General features: G+C 31.4%; 1 protein-coding gene across 1 annotated transcript; it reads right to left on the minus strand.

Moving 5' to 3' along the window:
• Nucleotides 1-11,007: 11,007 nt before the first annotated feature.
• Nucleotides 11,008-22,176, minus strand: LOC106720269 (ras-related protein Rap-2b). The gene is made up of 3 exons (XM_014514864.2): nt 21,987-22,176; nt 14,028-14,457; nt 11,008-11,481 (listed from the first exon to the last, which is right to left on the minus strand). Exons 1-3 carry the CDS (start codon nt 22,073-22,075, stop codon nt 11,158-11,160), a joined length of 843 nt encoding a protein of 280 aa, XP_014370350.1. The 5' UTR covers nt 22,076-22,176; the 3' UTR covers nt 11,008-11,157.
• Between the last annotated feature and the right edge of the window lie 1,665 nt (nt 22,177-23,841).

Consider the following 23,841-nt stretch of genomic DNA (forward strand, 5'->3'; position numbering starts at 1 on the left):
GCTTTACACTGTGCAAATATTTAACTTAAAAATAATTACTGATTTAATTTTTATTATTAATGAAAAAAAAAACCGTTAATAGGAGTAGCAATATTAACATTATAATTATTAAGTAATAATTAAAAATATTGAATGATCATAATAAAGTGACTTGCTTTCGGACGTTCTTACTATGAAGGAAAACAGCGTGATGCAACCAACAAAGATGTCTATGAAGTTAACCAACCCGCACTGGGCCAGCACGGCTGACTATGGTCTAGTCACCCCTAACTTAGGGTAGGCTCCGAGCCCCTCAGTGGGGACGTATAGTGAGCTGATGATGATGATTATAGATATTGCGTGAACACGAAATTAACGAGTAGAATTAAGATACATAAAGCTATATCGTGGCTTATGACCGTCGAATATAACAATCACAATATGTACTTTATTGCTCTACATTTTAACACCTCGATATCAATCTTGTTTATTATTAAATGCTTAAATGCTTATTCGTACGGGCGCTTTTTTAACGCTGCGTTGAAACTGAGTGTTGGCGACTCTAGAGCTACGAACGGATTAAAATCAATCTTGTTCCGTTCATCCAGCGCTCAAAATGCAATACTGCTAGATAACAAGGAGTCACGTTTGAAAAGCGCAGCCATATGAACAGATAAATGGTAACGCATTGTTTTATTTCAACATTTTTAACGTGTGATAAAAAAGCGACCGTGTGCATAAGGGCTAAATATTTGTCATAAACTCAGTCATGAATAAACCAAACTAAACTTCGTACGTAATCTAGGAACATAAACTAGATTCCTTGTAAACTCGTAATACTGTCTTCGTGGGCTGCATTGAAAGACACCTAATTACAATGTCCTCGCTCCTCGCACAACACAATCTGAGAATAGAGGTCACGTCAAACTGTCTCCCACCAACACGCAATCTCTCGGATGTTCTTAATCATACCGGCATGTATACGTATATCATCTATATGTGACGTCATTACTCTTTATAACTAGTGGAAAAAATAAAAAATATTGGAAAAACTTTTTAATATAAAAATGTACCCAGAAAACACAACATATACTATTATTTCTCTCATATTTATACATCGTAGTGTTATTTGTTATTCATGAAAATAGACAATTTTTATATGTACATATAAAATGTTATTTTGTCCGCGTATTACTTAGATGTACGAGTAGAAATACATGAAATGAATGTATACAAATATATAAATTGTGGAGTTAACGATCATGTAATCGTTATAGGTGAAAGTTGTAATTACTTTCCCTTTGGCCGAAGGCAAAAAATAAAAGAAAACCGTTCCGTGTTGTATTACAAGGGTTCTTATCACGTCTAATGTGTTTTCGCAACGTGCAGGCAAAGAGATAATGTTATTAAGAACGAAGAGGTTTTGTTATACACATCGAGTTGCGTAATTGTTTCTGAATTTAGTAATAAATAACAATGATGAATTACCCCAATATAATAATTTATAAAATATTTTCTTCAGTATTTGCGTTAAGTGAACTTTAAAGTATTGGACCTCTTTGGTAGCGAAGAAGTTTGAACACTTGCAAAAAGATAGTACCAGGCCAAAAAAAAATCTTTTACTTTTTATTTAGAAAAAAAGATAAGTGAAAAAATATAAATGAGAATGGGGCGGAAAACAATAGGAATTTATTTATTTATAAACTCTTAATTTTAGTTTAAATTCGTTATGATTTGCAACATCATATACTTTTAAATAAAACAACATATGTACATTTTTTTACATTGATATAAAGTCATACGATATATAGGTAAAACTCGCCAATTAAATTTTGTCGAATTAATTGTAAACGTGAGCTTTCACTTACAAGTTTACTGTACAAAAACATAATGCTATCTCTATTTTTTCCAGAAGCGTGGAAGAGATGACAACGTGTTTTTGTTTCAGTGAAAACTCACGATAACTCCATCGCTTGTTAGCGGCGCGACGCTTAACCCTTTGTAACTTCATACGACAGGCCGTTCACTGCGCGACAATGAAGTTAATCACCATGCAAACGTTTGTACGAAACATTTGTTGAGTAATTAATCACCTGAAGAGAGGTAAACTTCGGATGAACATGTTAAATTCCTACTTTATACTCTACATAAATTGTTTTTTTTTTATTCAAGCTTAGGTCTATTAATTGTTGTAGAATGAAACCCTTGTGCGATGAATGTCACAGGTATTTTCACTTGCCTTTTCTTATACACTTACACACAAACGCAACACATCAATAACTATACCATCTGTTGCGAATATGGTCACTTAACATTAATTCCATTCTACCATAATAGATAACATTAATAAATTATATAAAAATAATACAATAATGATGGGAATTTCTTTATGGGAGAGTGCTTTGCTAATTGATGCAGGTTTTGAAGCGCAAATCTATTTGCTGCGCCCGACGTCGCTGGCGTCCTCATCCAATTACCTGCCACTCACCACATTGTACAGCGAATAATGTAATTCCTTGCGATCACTAACTAAATTATACCATAGATAATATAGCCTATAAATACCTAATCCAGAGCACAAAAAACAGCCTCTATTTGGGGCAAAGTTAGGCAAATCTATTTTAGATAGCTATGGCTTTTCATTGTAATCTTAGCATCACAAGATACATATATGTATATACCTATATAAATTAATAAACAAAGAATAATACGAAATAATACGAATCGAATCTAAGTCGTTTAGGCTTCTGGAGGTCACTATGGATTTGAAATACATACAAATTTGTATGAAGTATTAAGTAAGGACACATAAAAATACGTATGTGCGAAAAATATTAGTTCCTGAGTCAGTTGGAGAACAAAACTTCGAAAAAACATAATTTTACATATACAATGATAAATATTTGAATTAAGGAAGTACTATATTGCTTTCAAATATTAGCTAGGCATTTTATTTCACAGCAACTAGTTTAATAAAACTAAATACTATTATTCTGTTATAATACTTGTTCTTTAAATAGGTCACATATCATACATATATCTATATAATAATAATAATATCGACAACATTTTTATGTCATGTTCCCGCCATTTGCATACATTTAACATTTCGGCGAACACCACAGATAATTTTACTCGATACGAAGATATGCCGTATTCGATTTATCCGCAATTCAACTTTGCTTATATCGCTGTACGCACATCATTTCTTATTCAGTAAATATATATAATATGCGGAAAAGTTGACACATTGTTTTTTTTCAACGAAAAACTTCACAGATATTCACAAACACAAACGAGATTTATATGCTACAAAAAATGTGTACAATAAAACCATGTGTTATATAAAGTTAATTTTAACCAATATGTCTTCTATTTCTATCTTGTCATTATCACAATATCTTGGGACGAATTCACCTGATCTGGCACCATCAGACTTCTTTCTGTTCCCTAACCTAAAAAAGCACTTGGGAGGTCAAAGATTTTCGACAAACGACGAGGTCAAAGCAGCTGTAGACGCATATTTTGACTCTAAGGAAGGATCATTTTTTTTCAACGGTCTAAATGCTTGGAAGGGGAGGTGGTAAAAGTGTATTGAACTTGATGGTGATTATTATGTAGAAAAATAAAAATATAACTGATTTAGTATGTGTTTATTTTCTTGGTTAGGCCGAGTACTTTTCAATCCACCCTCGTAGTTTCGTTTTCATTACTGAAATCTTTATTTGTTTAAAAAAGATTGAATTTAAATGTGCCTAATTAGTTTTAATAATTTTAAAACTTATAAGAATACCTTTTTGACATTAATAGTTAAAATTCAAGAACGACATCAACAGTAATAAACACTTAAATACGTTCGATAAAGTTTCTATTTCGTTCCTTGAACTTTTCTGCTTTATCGGAAAGAGTTAAAAGCTACGCTGTTGTTGTTCCGGCACGAAGTTGTGTTGCGCCAGTTTAATTGTGTGACAACAATACGGAGCTAGGAAGTGCAAGGCTCACAATGTTAGTTTATTCTCTGAACTGGAAACTTTATTTGAAATATAAACTCATTTTAAAGACATAAAAGAACTTAACAATAGTCAGAAATATTAAAAATTTTATAGCTGCATGCTTAAAATGTTCTTCGAATAAAACAATTTGTTAATACAGTTTTATTGGTGTTCTATCTTGTTATTTACTCTACTCTATGTAGAGACAGCATAACAGATTTTCGATTCCAAATTTATCTATAATTCGTCTTTCAATCGTCACTTCTATGTTGAACACCCTTCTTGCAATCCAACCGTACCGCTACTGAAACGAAATTTTTATTTAATTTTTATTATTATTACGTTCATAAGATTTATTTGGGCATAAAACGATATTGTGTATTAGAAATATGTTACAATTTTAAGACTTTTTTATGATTTTCTCTTTTTTATTATTATGACAGCATAAAGAGAAATTTATGAAACTAATTAAAATACGCTGTTAAATTATTTAACCTTCGGATAAAAGGAAAGCGGTTGTAATTACGCGACGTTTCATTTGTCAAAATAAATGAACATCGTGAATTTGGAATTTGTATAACAATGCGATGTCTTTTTGTGGACATTTAAGTTTTTGTTTAGGCTATTTATTTATTTAATGTTGTCTGCTATTAATTCACAAATGCCTTACAAATTCAAATAAATCTAAGCTTTATTCGAAATTCCAAAGTTATGTTCAAAAACGTCAAACAATATGATGTGTTCTTACTCGTACTAATCCAGTCTTGGTAAGAATTCTTTTTTTTTAATATTACAAGGTGGAAAACGAGCAAGCGGCCACATTAATTCGCCGAAATGGCGAAGCGACTCGACGAAGGAGGAGACGATCAAAAAAAGAATATTCATCCTTCCTATGTATCTCCTCCTCCATCAAATTCACCTCCCCTTTCCATCCTTTCCTTATAAGAAAAGGGCGGTAAGGGAAAAAGGACTAAAATTAGGCCTCCAACACCACACTCCTCGGTCGAAACGTGGAATTACTTCCACTTCACGCCTGTCTTCTGTGTGGTCGTGGTATTTCACCGGGCGAGCCGATCAATTTGTGCAACGGGTGTTGTGGTTGCTGGCGTCTACCACTGTTAATTTATCGGTGTTTATTTGAAAGACCTAGGCAGTCGCATATTCATTCTTTGATTAAAAATTAAATTATCATTTCAAATCGGCTTTATGTATTATAGACCGCAACATTTGTTTCTGGTGTTCCAAATTAAACAGTCACAATGGAACAGGGCTCTGATTCGAGATTTAATCTAGTTGCTAATTAATACGTGTAAGAGAGTTTAGTAATTTGTGCGGCACATCGGGGAATTAATTGACACAAGTTTAGAAATTACGTTTATCAAATTTAATATCGTTATTTCTACGTGCTCAATATTTTACAGCTATCATTTTAACTAAAGAGCGAAGTTCTCGAAAAATATTTGGTAATAATATTTAGCCTGCGATAGCGTTTTTTTACTGTGACCCCACTCTTTTAAAGTGATAATAAAGTGATTTATATAATTTCAAATTATTTTAAATTTAAAATTTTAATTTTTAAATTTCAGAATAAAACAATGTATATGCGAGATTAATACCTATATCTATAGTTTACGTTTCCATATCAACGAACAGAACTTGTTATACATGCAACTGAAAACCCCCTACGGGTTTTGATTTCACTGGTTTTGATCGAGTTATTCAGCAACAGATACGCAATAGGATGAAATTGATTATATTTGTTCGCTGGTAAAGCATCTTCATTTTTGATAGCAGTATACAGCGACTTCTTCCAGACTTAATAAAAAAAAAATTAGTAGTAATATAATAAAAATAGGCTATGTACCTCAATTATATAAGATGTAATTTAAAGCTTTCGTTTATACTTAAGTAATTAGTAAACATAATATATATTAGTTTTATTTAAAAGAACTATAATAAAGAATTTAAAAAAAACTTGATAAGTGTTTTTCCAGACTATATTCTACCTCTGTGCCAAATGTCATCAAAATCGGTTGAGCCGTTCCGGTGATACCTTCAACAACTATCCATCCATCCAAACATTCGCATTTATAATATTACTAATATAAAACATATGTATTCATAAGTAATAAATAAACGACGTATTATATAAAATATCTCCAATTCAACGCGAGTATGTTAACGAACCTTTAACATATGCGTCAATGTTTTCATTTAATTTAATGAATTATTCAAATATTGAAATGCCTTAATTTCATTTAAGAATATCTCACGCTTTCACTTTCTAAGCTTGAAATTCATTTTGAATATCAATTATGAATACGCCCAAATACTTCATCACGTGAACATACTTATACTGTTTCAGTATTGTTACTTATATGTATTTATGTACTTTTAACTGTGCGATTACACTGTCAAAACAAATTTGATAAAATATATTGCTTTCCTTTTCTTGTCATAGGGAACGAGAGGGATAGCAATACCTTCTGGAATAGAAGGCATGACAGTGCAAACTAATTCAGTTTTTCTCACATTTTGTTTAGATTTTATTCAATGTGAAAACTGTATCAATTCCAAAAACCATTATAAACTAGCTTTTACCCGCGACTCCGTCTGCGCGGAATAAAAAATAGAAAACGGGGTAAAAATTATCCTATGTCCGTTTCCTAGTTCTAACCTACCTGCCCACCAATTTTCAGTCAAATCGATTCAGCCGTTCTTGAGTTATAAATAGTGTAACTAACACGACTTTCTTTTATATATATAGATAATTAAGAAAGTTTATTAGGTAGAAGATTAATTGAAAACTAGTTAACTAAAAAAAAATAGAAATTACAGACAACAGATAGTACCTCTATTATAGTTGGAATGTTATGAATAACTCTGTTAAATGTTTATAAAACTTGCTACTAAAAAACCTTCTTAGATAAAATTTATTAATAATCAAAAAAAATCCACTCACAAAATCCAACCCCCAAGGAAAAGTTATTTCAAAGGTATCGGTAAAGCGCCTATCAGCAACAGGTGACCTTTCCCCTTCCAAGTTTTATAAATCTTCAACTTCTATAAGAAAATTGACATAGGTACACTGCTTTTGATTGAATCCAATTCATTTCTTACTTCGTTAATGGGAAAATGTGGTAAACATCAAAACCGTTGGGCGCGAATTGGATTATTGAATTCACATGAGCGTGCATAACAACTTCGTCGCATACAATAAAGTGAAGTGATATTGAGAAATGAAGTAAAATAAAGTTTCTTATTATTATTACAAAACTTTTTAATTTATTACATTAACATTTATTCTTAATTTTTAACATAAAATCGCAGTTCAATTCCCTGTAGGGAAAAATATTGTAACAATCATTAATCATCAAGAGAACTTGCATTTATTTCATAAAAAGAAAATCATTTAAAGTGGTGGCTCCCGGGGGAAAGATTTATGAAGACAATAAACTCGACGAGACTACTTAGAAGTTTCACGCAGCAGGTACGAATATTTCGGCGAAGCGTTAATATTCGGCAATTTATTGTGGGCGAGGACTGATTTAAAAGGCAAAAACGAAAATGACAAACTTGGAAGACGGATATTGGGAATGGAATGGGATTGTTGGATGAAATTGTTTTCTTAGGTTTCGAGGGCAGAGGGCGGGTGTCGGAGAGATCTTAGTGAATGGGAAGTGTCTGCGTGTAGCCGCGGCGAGGTGTCGGTGGCTGCAGGTCGGGCCCGGAGCACGATCGATCGCACGCGCTGCGCAACAAGTGCCCGTCGCTCGCCGCCCGACGCCCGCCGCTCGCTCCAATACACACGGCCAACAAAAATACCGAGTAAAATAACATTAATATTTTTGTACACTTCCATTTATTTTTTCTACTAATAAAGTACCTCATTGAGTTAACTTCACTGGCTAGGCTAGCATTGTATATTATGTCGTCAAGCATAGTGTGAGCCTACTACATAGGTGGTTTAATAAAATACACTATATAGTATCTGTGAATAAAACCACTACATATCCTCACAAAATTAACTGGCAAGATAAGAATGGCTCTATCATTTCTGTCAGAAAATACTAAGGCATAGAAAATTACAAAGACATGACAAGACGGCTTTATCTATTGTCCGCTGCGTCAGATAAGTCACTCTCTATTTTCAACTCGACGGTTTGCGACATCAATGATGATGATGCGAAATAAATTTTCGTCCAACTGTTGCCTTACAATTGAAATACTAGTTAAAATTATAGGTTCTATCAAAGTTGTAGACAACCTTTTGTGTTAAAGGATATTTTTCGTTTCGTAGACAAAATTTAATAGAATTTATAACACATTAACTGTCAGAAGTAAATATATTTATTTAGAGATATAGTTTTTGATATATTCGGTACAAATTCACACATACATTAAATATTACTAAGTTTTCTATAAGACAAGTGACAAATATTACAAATATTTTTATTCACTTATTTAAGAAGATTCTATATTTTAAAGAGTTTATTAACAAATTCATTATAATTGATTTCAAATCCTTTTGTGCAGGTTTTTCATATTTATATTTGTCTACGGTAGAAAAAAAAAGTTGTAGTAGACTTCAGTAACAAAAAATTAATGATTACTTTATTATAAGAAGCAGTAATTTACTACAATAATCTCTAATTAACAGAATAAATAAACTAATTCAAACAATTATTTGTTTTGCATATTAATATTTTTAGAATATTAAAAACATTAAATTTTCATTAGGGTTAAAATAAAAAAGGAATGACTTTTTTTGTTTACTAATATTTTATAACATAATTTACTATTCTAGGTATGTTTTTTTAATATTTACTTTTTGAATACAAAAAATACAAATTTTTAAACGAACAGAGAATTAAAAATAATATTTGGACATTACTGATAAAGAATACTAGATTAAAAAAGGCACATCTATAAAATTTTATTTTAATATTATAATAATTTTATTATTTACTTCTAAATCATAATTTAAAATAAATATAGAATTTGAGCTGTTTTGCCTTAATGACACATACTTTGATTTAAGTACCCAGTTGTGTGTTTAGTTAGAACAAATGCAAGTTGTCTCTATTCGTTGACGAGAGTTTTGAATCAAACATTTTAAATTAATCCTGAATTACTTTATTTTAATTCATTGTTGCCAGAGACGTTTGAATCATTAAATTGTCTATGTATATTGTAATTACCATATCCAATATTAACACGAAAATATTGCAGCTTAATCATATATAAAGTTGTTTAAATGACAAAAGTTGTTGCTCGTAGCATAAAGTTGGGAAAATTAATTACTCGCTCATGTTCAAGACAGCCGTGTTTCATAATAAATATATTCCACTTTGTGTGAAGACAAACTTTAATTTCCGATTTGTCTTTGAGTTTGTTTCACATTTTAGACAATTCATGTTAAATAAAAAAGATGCTATTTCTTCCATCTTTCATATCAAAGACTATTAACTTTTTTTTTCTTCCCAAATGTGGTAATGATAAGCTAAATATTACGGTGAATTTCAACTCTTTTCACTTTATTGTTATCTCCGTTTTATCTACGAGACTGAACGAGACAGAAATATTGTTGTCATACATGTGTTATGATAGTAAAAACTCACTCATACTGTTAGAAAAACGATACCTTATTCAAATGACATCAGAGTAGTGTTCTGACTATATTTCAGTAAATATAATCCATTTTTTTTTAATAAAATTGCGACATTTATTAAATGTAGAAACAAAGTTTTGATTTTTACGAGCCCCGCGGGTCTCTGGTCTTAATTTATGGGAATTATCATGTCTGAGACATCTCATTTCATTCTCGAGACTTTGTCCCCGGGGGAGACAGTAGCCTCGCAACAAAGAACTTAGAAATTTTCCAAATAAAAAAAAACACTCTAAGCATAGGTTTACACTGACGAGACACCTGAAAACGACATCTCTGTCCTTCTAATGGAATAAACACAGTAAGTACTTTTTATTTGCCACGAATGATTTGCCGGGAAACGATTGGAAGTCGTGAGTTTTTTTTACTCTAAATTGACTTTTGCTTTAAGTTTTAACTTTAAGTATACTGATAGCGATCAATATCGCAATTAAATTTATTTATTTGAATTATTTTCCACGAAAACGAACAAAGAATATTAAATTCACTATAACTCTTTTTTTTAAACTCATTAAATATTTAAATGTAAGAAAGACAATCTAGGTTAGTACACTCCAAGGAAAAAAAAAACTGTTTTTATAGATTTTGCAATGAATTTTTAAACAAATAAATGTGCCTCTTTTAAGAAATATTTCGTACAAACACAACTTACTAGTTATAGTAAAAATACACACATAGTACATTGTATACAATCAGTTAATATGAAAGTCTTATTTAATAGTAGAATAATAAAAGATTTACTTACAACAAACCAGTCACAATACAAGTCACACTAAGTTATATCACCTTTCCATACACATTTGAAGAAAAAACATTTATCTAAATATTAATAATTTGCACTTGGCATTGGCGTTATCTTACTTTATTATAATTAATTTAAATGTACTTATATATTTTGCAGTAATGAAATGATTAGTGCATCGTTAAATTATGTATAATCCTGTATTTGAGTGAAATAGCTATGTCTAGTTTACAAGTAAGATAAGTTTTCGACAAAATTGCATTATGATATAGGGTAGGAAATTAATGTCTTCAATTGTTACTGACATACTACACATGGATTGGCTATAAGGAGACGTATTTTGTGCCAATTTGTCGCTGATGGTAGTGATTGAACAGTGATGAGGATTCGAACTACAAATGGAGGTAGAATTAAAAAGTTGTCATTTTAAAGTGACCTGTCCACGTCCATAGAAGTCAGTATACACTCCCAAAAATCAAAAGCCATTTTCAAATATTAGTTATTTTAAAGCTATTGCAATGACAGGACTACATTTAATCAAAGTATTGTTGCAATGATTTTTGAAGAAAGATGAAAATAATTTCTTGAAAACGCGAAAATTGAGTAGTGTAAAGGTGGTGTTAAAATGATTTTAATACGGAAGTAACAGGAGATGAAAACACTGTTCTGTTCTGTATCGTGGATGCCGTCAAGAAATGTAGTACACAGTTCAGACAAGAAGAAGATTAAAATTATATTTGTCACACTTATTCTAATAATGGACTAGAAGTATACGTTTAAGAAATGACACAAGAGTTACGTTTGCTATGAGAATGACGCTCTCGTATCTGCTGTAAGTGCGCCAGCTGAGCTGGCGAGGGTACATGGGGCTGTGCTGGTGATGCTGCAGAGTTGCTAGACCCCGGTGGACCCTGAGGCCCCGTGGGCAGTGACTGGCGTCGTCTTCGTCGCAGCGCCGGTGACAGATTATACTTAACCTTCGCCTGGACGAGAAGCTCCTTGAATATTTGGGACACGTTAATGTTGTCTTTTGCTGACGCTTCGACGAACCCATTCTCCCAGTCTACTGTCACCACAGACTCCGTTGTGTGGAACTCAACCTGTAATAGATGAATTATTATAAAATGTTTCAATACTCAATTATTAATATTAGAAATTAGTAGCACCTCTGTTGTTTTAGTCTATGTCATTAATTTTAATTGGTATATTGCAACCCTGATTACGTATTTGTTTTTATTGTCATGTATAAATTATCGATTTCTATTTAAGTTCAGCGGAGTTAATGTATTCTAATTATAGCTGAACATGCGGGCGTCGAAGCAGAAAACGCTCAGAGGTGTTGAGTAAGTTTCTCGCGGCCGGGCCGACAATATGCGCTTGCAAACAAAGTAATGTACTAAATATTATATAATGGTTTGAATGTTCGGTACAAATGAGTACCAATTTGTATAATTCGTTGGTTTTATTGGTTGTATTGTATGTTGGTTACGTTATTTTACTACACTTAAATGTATGTAGTTAAACTAACATTATTTTAAAGTTTAAATTTAAATTTAAATTGGTACTTTGATAATCGTTGACGATTCGAACTGGTTAGCGGTTATATGCAAGTCTGTCGTAGTTGAATTATGTTTAGTGCAGTACAAAAATAAAAATAACTAAAATATTTTACTTGAGAAACTGTTTTCAACGAAAGAAACTGAGGCGACGGAAAGTTCTCATTTGTTTTTTGAGGTGGGGTGTGTAAAATGCTGGGCTTGTCCGATGTATTTCCGATATTTAGACGTCATTTCGAGGTTGCAGCGGCACGACACGACACGGAATATGACACGTCACGACATTGAATACGACATCGTATCAATCATATAGCGGAAATTAAATTCGAGTTGCAACTAATATACAGTCATAGGTATATTATCACCATTTTCAGAATAAGCCCCCGACAGCCACGCTTCTAATAGGATTTAATGCTGACTGCGTTTGTTTATCAGGATACAAAATTAATTAACGCTAATGAGAAAGTTTAGTCACTATGTAATTAGTGCATTTGCATTTAAATCCGCTTAATAAATATTTATATTTATAGGTAACTGTCGCCCGCGACATCGTTCACGCGGAATTAAAGAAAAACGTAATAAGTAGCCCATATGTTCTTTCAGGCTATTCTATGCAAAATTTCAGCGAAATCTATTTTTTTTCGTATTAAATAGTATTAACACAATTAAACATAAGGGAGAATTTTTAATAGCTTACATCACAAAATTAATTAATATGCATTTTAAAATATTTAGCTATTACTTTTTATGTGAGATAGATATGACGCAGACAAACAATGTCAACTAGAAAGTTCTTCTGAAAACAAATAAAGGCAGCGTAGTTCCTTCTTTTCGTGTAATTGTGGCTGGCGCACCAGGAAAAGGATGCATTTCGAGTTCAATTAGTACCAGCGAAGTAGCCGTATTTATTATGCTGCGAGCTAAGCCTCTTTTAGTCTCCTTTATTTCGTATATTTTTGGGTCTTAATGTCTCTATAACTATTTTGTGTGGGTATTGTGGCATTTATTTTATGAAATGGTAAATGACGATCATGTTAAGTATTTGTTCATTTGACATTTCACATGACCTTTGACATCTAATTTAAAAGTCGAACATTTAAATATTTATCTTACTAATATTATAAATGTGTGAATTTGGATGGATGGATGGATTGATGTTTGTTTGAATGTATCTCCAGAACGACTCAACGGCTTGCTGAAATTTGGCATGAATGTAGAGCATAGTCTGGAAGAACACATAGGCTACTAATTAAGTTTTTTAATTTCATGTGGACGGAGTCGCCGGCGATGGCTAGGAGTAAATAAATACGAGAGATTCTCAAAGAAGGTTTCATGCGTGTGATGTGGATCTTGATGACAAAGAAAATCTCAAGACGAAACGTCTTTGTTGAAGGTCTAATTAGGTCTTCATTTCGCGAAGAATTTGTTTCCGTAGAATAAACAGTAAAGCAAGAAATTTTTTGTGAAAATAACGTTCATTTAGTGAATAAAATTTTACGGGCAATATTTGAAATTTTTATATGTAATATATTTCATTTTATATTATTGATTCGGCGACTGTTTGTTGAGTAATTATTCTTCTCAATTTCTATCTTAAATTAATTTGATTTATATTCTTTGAAGATTTTGAAACACACCAAATACGGGATGTTGATTTATCCAATGCTAAATGATTGAAAATAACAAATATTTTGTGCTTATTTACAATAGAAATAAAGGTCCAATAAATGAATAATATACATACACACAACATACTGTATATCTTTAACAAAAGAATTTAAATATCGTAGTGAATGTTCAGATTTAGTTCTATTTGCTTTTTTACTCGCTTTGACTTTAGATATAAGGAAAATTTGCTCGAGGATAAATTGCTTACTGAAACAACGGCGCAATTGACTGACGCAATATATTAACTTGCAATACTACATTGCAAGTCAATATACATGTAGAAAAATGGAAAATAGTTCTAGAGACTTGTTCGTCACGAGAACACAGTTACTTCAAGCCTAGACTTTTAAGTAACTATTAAGGTCTTAACAACTAATATTGAATAATAAATTTTTCATAATTATTAAAACAAAACCGCTTACCTCTCTCTCTCCAGTTTCGGCTAAATCAACTTTATTCCCGACCACAACTATAGGTACGGCTGTGCTCGCTTTCACTTCGTGGATCTGATCTCGGAGTGCGCGTACTTCAGCAAAGCTGTTCGCATCCGTTATATCGTAGACAAGTATAAATGCGTCCGCGGATTGCATGGATAGGGTACGCATAGCGGGGAACTCATATGCACCCGATGTATCCAAAATATCCAACGTCAATCGTACCCCAGATACATTGAAGTCACCATGATGCATTTCCTCGATTGTTCTCTTGTATTTAAAAGAGAATGTTCCGTATAGGAATTGTGTAATCAATGAAGACTTTCCGACTTTAGCAGCTCCGAGGACAACGATCTTGTGTCTGACCGCATTGTTGGTTAAGTTACTGGCTACGGTGTCCTCCGTCCTCTCAGTTCGGCTGTTAAGAAAAAAAATCAATAATTAATTACAGTAAAACATGTTAATTAACAAAGTTGGTGTGTTAAAAATTTAATTTAATTTTTAAACTAATCGGTTAATCTGTTTAATTGAGTACATAATTGATGCTATTTGATAAAAAATTATGAGAGAAAAGCGTTTTAAACGTTAATTAAATGGTAAAATTAAACGGAGGGCGTATCGATCAGAGACAACAATTTAACTTAAGTCTCCTCTCTTGGAAGGCATGTCGCTAAGTGATAATTATGTAAATAAGCTAAAACGCTTGCGTATATAAAAACAACATTCCATGACACTTGACAGTTATTAATGACTGTATGTATATGAGTATATTAAATGGGGATGATTTATGACTTACATAAAATGGAAATCAATCAGTACTAATGTATGACTATTGGAATGAGTAAAGTGTCGAAAACTTTTCAACTTCCCTCATTTTATAAATTTTTCGCATGCTCAGCTATTCACTTTGGAATGTAAAATAAATTCAAATGTTTCATCTCAATATAAAATTAACTATTATATATTTTTTCGCTCCGCTTTCAGATGTCATTAATATGAACATGTAAAAAATTATATGTTATAAATTCGTAGTAATTTTGTTCAAATGTAATCAACGTGTCTTTCTTTCATTTATTGAAAGCTTTCGATACAATTTACCGACATCCAAAAGGTAAAATATGTTAACAAAAAGCCTTTGAATTGTAAAACAAAACATAGATTGATTTACGCGAAAAAATCATGTTGAATTTTGTTATCCTCTATGCAAACGATAAGCGCTGTAGCTATCAGATGGCCGGCGTGTCACCGTCGCTTATCGGTCGCCAATCGTTTGTCACCGATCAATAACATTGAATACTCACTCAAATGTTATGAATTATACAAAGCACTAAAGTATCTTAAACTTAGCTAGATAGAAAATCAGAAATCCGCTTGACAGGCTTAATATTTATATGTAGGAAATTTTTATCTGTTCTTAACGCTAAATTATCACTTTCATTACTACACTCAGAGTTATGTCGTGTCTTATAATGTAGATATAGTATAAGAAATCTATACAAAGGTCTCACTTAGTTACTAATTAACGAATTTCTTTGCAGCAATTTGACTTGGCTCTTTGACCTTTGTTCTTATTTCTTTCTACTCTTATCTTACAACTAAAAGCTTTTCATAGTTGAACTACAAGCAGATGAGATACGAAGTCTCATAAAGTCCTTTGTAGTACTCGTAAGTAGGGATCATTTCCTGTCAGGCCTCATTCTTTTAAACACAGCAAAGAAGTTAAATAAATGAATTGCCTTGATGAAGCATACGAGTACTATTATGATTTTTTGACATTAACTGATTATGTAAATCAAGATTTTTTTTTGTATTTAGGTACTGTCGGTATCTACAAATCAAAAATAATTTGCAAACCGTACTAACTAGCGCACCAATTAAAAATTATTATTACTCGAAATATACTAAAGACAAAGTTATTATCACACTTAAGTCCATGGATGTGTGCTAAACATTATTGCAAGCTTGTACTAGCGCACAATCTCTGTGTAAATAGAAATGTTAATTTATTAATTATCTGTGACATTGGGGACAATATTATTGACTTTAGTATACCGATGATTGCCCCATTGTGATTGTATATAATTCCACAGCGAACACAAAGCTTAGTTAACACAAGCCCAGTACTATGCAAATTAGCCGTATTACTGTTCAATAGTACTGCTTCAAGTCGTTGGTCGCTATTCCTAGGAACATTTAGTACCTGTTACAATGTAGTTGGACTACGTATTGCATATATAGTGACAATCCTTTTGTTAGCGTATTCGATTTCTATTGTTGATATATTGCTAAAGTTTTTGCAATAATAGGAATATTTTAGCTTATTATTTCCAAACGTTTTAATAAATGAAGAAAGGACGACATTGAAATCGAATTTATGGAATCAGCAGACTGAAAAAATATTTCATTTCAAACTAAAATAAACTTACTTAATTTAAAATTCAACGATAACATTATAAATAATATTACTGGGATGTATTCTTTCTACATAATACAAAAGAGACTTGTTCAAAAAAGTATCACAGATTTGAAGATATTAAATTTTTCAACCTCAACGTATTTAGGAGCCCACTTGGGATTTTAATGCGGGGTAAGTACGGCTGGGAATATATTAAAAATTGAATCGCAACGGTCCTAAGGCTGCATTAATACGCGCCGTTGGGAAATGTGAAAAGACATTATCACTTCTAATCATTGATAATATAAAACAAAAAAAGTAAATTTTCAAATTTATAAATCCATGTGCAAGCTTTTTCGTGGTTTTCGAAATGGTATTTAAATGGATTAACTGCGTTATTATGTTTGTGTGTTTGATTAATATAACTAAAGAAATATTGAGCGATATTAAGCAAAAACATTTTTGTAAGGGAATGTAAGGAGTTGGGGTGAACTATAAAGGTAATTGCTTGTTGGTAATGTAATAAGGGGAAAAAGGACAAAAAAATAGCAGAACCGAAGCTATGGGAAAAGAAGAATGGTGTTGTAAGTTATAAATCAGTTCAACAATTGTTTGTATTATTCAATGTTGATGATTCCAACAAAATTATTATATCAGCTGTTAAAATTAACAATTAAAAAGGTTTTTAAAAATCTTGAACAATCCAATATTTCCCTTTGTATTGTTCTAATATAATATAGATTACCTTTTGTTATAAATAAAAAAGAAAAGTTTTTTATCTAAACCTATTAACAAAATTAGAGTGTCTATTTAATATAGAAAAAAAACATATTTCGTACACATTATGTATCTAGCGTAGTCGATAACGAAAAACCAATTTTTAAAATGTTTGTCTGTCTGTCTGTCCGCAAGGCTGTGTTTGTTTCGGGTAATCTCCGGAACGGCTGGAACGATTGTTTTTAAATTCTGCGCTAGCAAAGCCGCGAAGCTTTAATTAATAAAAACGTCCTCGAAACATTTAACCCTTTATATCTGACATCAAGCGCAAAGTTTATTTCACAACAATAATTCCTACCCATTGTTTTACTTAAGATGTAAATGAATTCATTGATTCGACCTTTCGACTCTAATAACGACCCGGGGGTCACCGTCCATTAACTAAATTTTATTAGTCACCACCCACAAAGTAAATTGTTCTTTCTCTAATCATTGAACAATAACTAATTTAACGCTTGAGTTATTAATTGGATCGTTTTAAGTTAACATTTAATTTCATTTTTCTATGACTATTAGGTACAACTAATTTATGTTCACATTACAGTGATGTTTGTTTTGATATATATTCAATTTGGTGGTAAAATAATTAAGGAGATTGTAACGACTACTATAATTGAGAGTCCTCCCTCCCCCCTCCACAAAAGTGAGATAATGCAGTTTAGTTCATTGAAAAGCATTTGGTACGTGTACTTCAACGACTTAGTGGTGATTCCGGTAAGTCGTTAGATGCGGAAGTCGTAGGCCTGCATACTGTGGAAGGCATTGGGTAAGACCTATGGCCTGCATTGGGCAGAAAAGGGTTGGTGGTTATGATGATGTGTTAAGTAACTAAATAAATAACAACTGTAGTTGATTATAAATTCTTAATAGGCCAAAATGCCTGTGATGTTACTTACCCTACCTTTTTTGAAACTACGTTCAAAAAACAAAATTAGGGTTTTTTTGCTACCTTTTCAACTAAATGTTAGTGATATATTTTTAAATCAAAATAAAGACAAACGTGTCTATATCCTCTTTTGCCGCTAGGTCGAAGCATCAAGAGTCTATTAACCTACTTAACCATACTTTTGTCAAGAGATGAACTATACTGTCATACTGTTGGGCCAATCGATCGGCCCAATGGCAAAAAAAAATCCATTGGACCGATTGATGGGTGGGCCGATCGGTCCAACGGGACAATCCCTGATTTTTATATTTTAAAATTAGGTTTTCGAAAAAAATCACTCGATTAATTTGACCGGTTTTAGCAATAGGCCGGGAGTTAACATTGTCGAAACACTTGTAAAAAACATGGTATTGTCCCAGTTTTTTTTTATATAGTGTCAGAGGAATGACAATATGTATTTCTAAAGCGCCGGTTTAAATTCAAATCTTTATAATTCGATTTATAAGATTTAAATTAAAAAGCTAACTATGCGATGGTTTCACTTTCAAGCAGCCTTGTATTTGCACCAATTTAAAGTAGAGTTGAGCAAATTTATCTGTAGGTATCAAAGGTAGTCAGTCCTACAGATTATGAATTTAATATAAAATCTATGGAGATCGTAAAACATGTCAAAATTCTTTCCTTACATATTTGCTTCACTAGCATATATTTAATATGATTTATCTTCATTCTTCAAATACTGTTATTTAAAATAAACGTATTTAAATCCAGTGTAGTATTATGAAGCACAAAAGTTTGACTATAGTTAGAAAAGAGAAAAATTATATTTCGAGTATTTCTTCTTTACTGAAACTTCGTTACATTTTAATAGAAACTTAAAGTATTTCGCGCATAAAAACTATTATATTTAACCGATTCTCGGAACGACATCCTACTTACACATCTTATTTTTATGTTCAAAGGAAATTTTAATAAAAGTATTCGAGTAAATTTGACAAAGAAAAAGTCATTTAACTGCTATTTTCATCATAACCATTAGAAATAGTCTCAAGTAATTTAGCTGTAAATATTAATATGATATACTAAAAATATAAATTCATTTCTCAGTATTTTTAAAAATTGTAAGAAAAAAATCTCATAAAACCTTTTTTAGATTACTTCACTTCTCCTAGAATTGCCATTATATTTTTCGTCGCTGTAAAAATGTGTGTCTTTGGACAGATTTGTAGATAATAAATGCTAAAGTATCGTAGCCTACCTTGATAGGTCAACTTCTAACCTTATATTACAAATTTTCACATGGAAAAGAACACTCTAAAGACAAATTCCGCCTCCGTGAGATTGACAAAATACCTATATAATAAACTGCTTACTTTGAAGTAATAACAAACTATGTTTTTCACACGAGTATATCAGTTTGGTTTGACAGTCGCACGCACACAAATTAGAAGAAAAGCTTCTGTTCCGATTGATAAATGAACGACTAATACACTATTTCCATTTATTGCCATCATTTTATCTTGCGTAATTTTTTTTTTTATTAAAAAATGGATTATACCACATGCTGAGTCCCTAAAATTATAGTTATTTAATTAAATTTAAAAAAAAACGGTCCAAAACTAAAACCAAAATACAAATAAAGCGTTTTATTTCTGTACAATTTAACAATATATACTTGAAAAATTCACTATATGTTCTTGTAAAAATCCATTTTCTGGAAAATACAATTTTTAAAATAAAAATCCTATGTAAAGAAAATCAAATCTGAGAAAATGAGATTCGCTGCGACCGCATATTGTATAGTTTCCGAGAAAAATATAATATGCATTGCTATAACACTTCTACTTTACTATACTTTAAATATAAAATTCTATTTACTTTAAATATAAACATAATGCACACTTTTCTTAACTGAAAATAATATATTTCCATTTCAATTGACCAAGCAATGAATAATTCTGTTTCATTCCATTGAATGGAAACATAACAGAAGTAAACTTTAAGTTAATAGAATATTTAAAGTTAATTGGAAGTAAAATATTTTTATTTTCGACTTTGGATTTAGACTCATTTCCCTTTTATATTTTAATATATAGTAACATTTTCCGCCTCTTATATATATAAGTATGTAAAACTAAAGCTTAATGTACACATTTTGATTCTTTAATTGTTTTTTAATTAACGAAGTAGCGAAAATAAAATTGGCTCATTGTGCAATGGGCGTTTATTTAACCTTCTAAAATGAGACACTGAGTCATGAAAAGCTTTTAAAAAGGCATTAATATCAAGAGAATGGGTAATAATAGTTAGTAGAAGAGGGTGCGCCACCTAATTTTAAGGTCGAAAACAAAATACTTAGTTGAGTTAATTTAGTTGAGAAAACCGAAATCTCGGAGTTTAGTCATTCTTAGAAGAATAATAAACAATAAGGGAATATTAAATGCCATTACGTTTATTATCTTTGTAGAAAATTATCATTTGTGGTTTTAAGCCACTTCTTAAACTTCTATTTAATCTTTAAGTTTTAGTTTTTTTCTATCTTAAAATAACTATTGCCGAATAACTTTGCAATTTAAAAACACAATAAGTCACAATTAAATAAATAAATAGCTTACAAGCATTCAACGATAAATAAATTAAGCTACAAGTACATAACTACAAGCACAAAATCTATTAAACGATTAAAGCACTAATGAAATAAGTTATAATCCTTAGGAGCTTAAACTCGACAAAGAGGCCAAAAGTTTTCGGCAAGAATTTTCTTAGGCATACGAACTTTGTGTCGAACAATGAACTTCGGAAAATCAGAAGAAAAAAAAAATAATGTAACAAAAAGTATCTAGAAAGTAATTTCAAATCCAATCTGAAGTATATAAATATAGAAAGAACCCATTCATTTTATAATTTAAACTTGTATTTTATATAACATGTAGAAAAATGGTTAATTAATTTATTCCAAAATCTACGGAGTAACGTGCGAGTACCGGGCGGCATCTACCAATAAACGTCATAGTCAACTTTTATACATATTCATCGAGTGGCTCAGAGCCTTCTAAAGTTAGGGTTGACTAGACATTAGTCAACCACGTTGGCCTTAAGAGTGGGAGGGGGTTGATTAAGAAACGTGATACACATTATGATCACTGAAATAAACACGTTGCAATTTGTAAAATGTAGTAAAAATAGTCCCAGTCCCACTAATACAATAAAATACCTTAAACCATCATCATCCTTTTTTCACCTATGTGGGGTCGGCACAGCATATTAATGTAGCGTGTAATATAGTCATTATCAACGGTCTAACGTAGTTCTGTATCTAGTATACACCCTTAACAATTCTTCGGGACAATCATTTTTTAGAATTGTTAAAATGATAAATTGTAATATATTATTTATAATTTATAATAATTTATAAATAATCTCTTTTCTATAAAAATAATAAACAAAAGACAACTGTATGAATAAAGGTATATATTGCTTAAGTGCGTAAGGTATTATATTGCTTAAGTAATAAATAAAAAAAATATTTGAATACTAAAACGCCCTATCATGAAAGACACCAAACAAAGATAAGTGCGTTGAATAATTTATCTATAAAGCTGTGCTATATCGATGCTAAATTGCACAAAATTGTCTCCCTTCTCATAAATAAAGCCATCATCACAAAGCTGAGAATTTCAACAGTGAGAATAATGTGCGATTGAAAAGATTTTTCGATAACAACGAACTTCTGATGATCCTTCGTCGCTTTACGAATAAAAATGCCTCATTATATTTGTGATTTTACGCGTAAATCAAAATTACGAATTTAAAACACAAACTACTTTTATCGACAAAAATAAGCATTTAACAATAAATCACAAACAAAATAAATAGCTTTGTTATTTACCTGTGTGGTCTTCTCTCTTCCTCGGGTTCTTCCTTCAAAAATGAAGGCTGTAGACTGAATCTGCGTCGGAATTGATGTCTGCCTTTCATCGTGATCGTTGTCAGGACACTTAACACATACTATTGTTTTACGATCGCGTCCAACAGGCGTTGCGCGTTAACTTGGTAAAGTGACGTGCGAACCAAATGACGATCGGGCAACGAGTGAATGTAGAAAACCGCCCCGCGCCTCTAACCTCGGAAAGCGTTCTAATGGGACAGAAAATTTTTCGCTGCGATATTTTCTCGTACAAAATAGAAAACTGTTGATTCTTTTTTTTATCTATTGGCTGTCGACATTGATACATGAAAGAAATATTAATTTTTAACACAAGTAACTTAACAATATTTCAATTCAAAAAGACGATATAAATATTAATATTATATTTTAACGAATTAAACCAAAATGGAGAGTGACTTTTTATGTGCTTACTGAAATATTATAAACTGTTCCAAAAATTTTTGAAGTATGAAAATTATAAAATGCGCACAAAACTATAATAAAATTAAGTTATACTAACTCTAGCGTTCTATAGTGATAGCTGCACTTGCTATGAAATATAGCTAATTTCACACACTCTTACATTTCGAAGTATTTCTTACACTTAGAATTTCACTCGAAGATTTCTGACTAGAATCAAAAGTATTTTTAAAATTATGTTAAATAATTATTAGAGAAAGTAAAACTATTTTCCAAATTAAATTTGTTTCGTTTTCCTCGTAAACAAATGATTTTCTATTTCTAATAAACTAAACCAAAATTATCCTACATTTAAACTAAATTAGGCTTTAAATAAGGATATTTTATGTTCCAATCTTTTAGCGCAATGTACTTATCTAATAATTATATGCAGTACAAGGAAAACCTTTCTCTTCGAATTGCTCGCCGTGTCTTTTAGAATAAAAGTATAAGAAGAACAGATTACGGAATTACCATTTTGTTTACAAAAGAACTCGAAATCGTATATAAGCATATGAAGGACTTTTATGTAACAATTGTTCGGATATTTAACAAAACACAATAAACTTAATTTTATAAACATAACATTGACCACTAACAATAGCGGAAAAATCGGTCAGTTAATTCAATTTAATCCAAACAATTTTATCTTAATTCAAAAATTACAATACGAAGATAATTTTCGTCCTCTCCATTCTGTCTAGACGTTATCTGATCATCATCAGCACGTAACACATCCCCACTGAGGGGCTCAAAGCCAGATGTGACTAGGTCATAGTCAACCACGCTAGCTCATTGAATTGCTCATTGGTTCGGTTGACTTCACAAATATCTTTGAATTTCTTCGCAGATATGTTCATAACTATATTTTCATTCACCGTAAGAACGTCAGATATACATATGTAAATCGAAAATCGAAAAACTCATTGGTATATGGCGGTATTCGAACCCAGGATATATATTGTCTTAAAATTAAGAGAAGTAAACAATACTCTACACTAAAATTAGATGTTAACCGATAGATTCCAGTTTTTCTCGATATCTACTTTTTGACACCATTTGCGGTTTCTCTCAGTAAATTTTCTCAGCTTGGGAGTAATGAAGCAAATGAGAAAAATGTGCCTTTTTTATAACTATGTATCCAGTATAAAGTGACTTAGGCACAGTAAGCGAGTCAGAGAAAATCCGCGTTATAAATCACACAATTTATCACCATGCCTGTAGGTGTGAGCAATGTAATTTATTTCGTAGAGTTATGGCTTTTTTATATCCGCTTTGAAGAAAAAAATTACCTATCGAGTTGTGTCAATCTAATTGGGACAGATAAAGATGGAAAACATTGTACAATTACCTGACG

This window comes from Papilio machaon, chromosome 4 (genome assembly GCF_912999745.1).
Source record: "Papilio machaon chromosome 4, ilPapMach1.1, whole genome shotgun sequence".
NCBI classification, from domain to species: Eukaryota; Metazoa; Arthropoda; class Insecta; order Lepidoptera; family Papilionidae; genus Papilio; species Papilio machaon.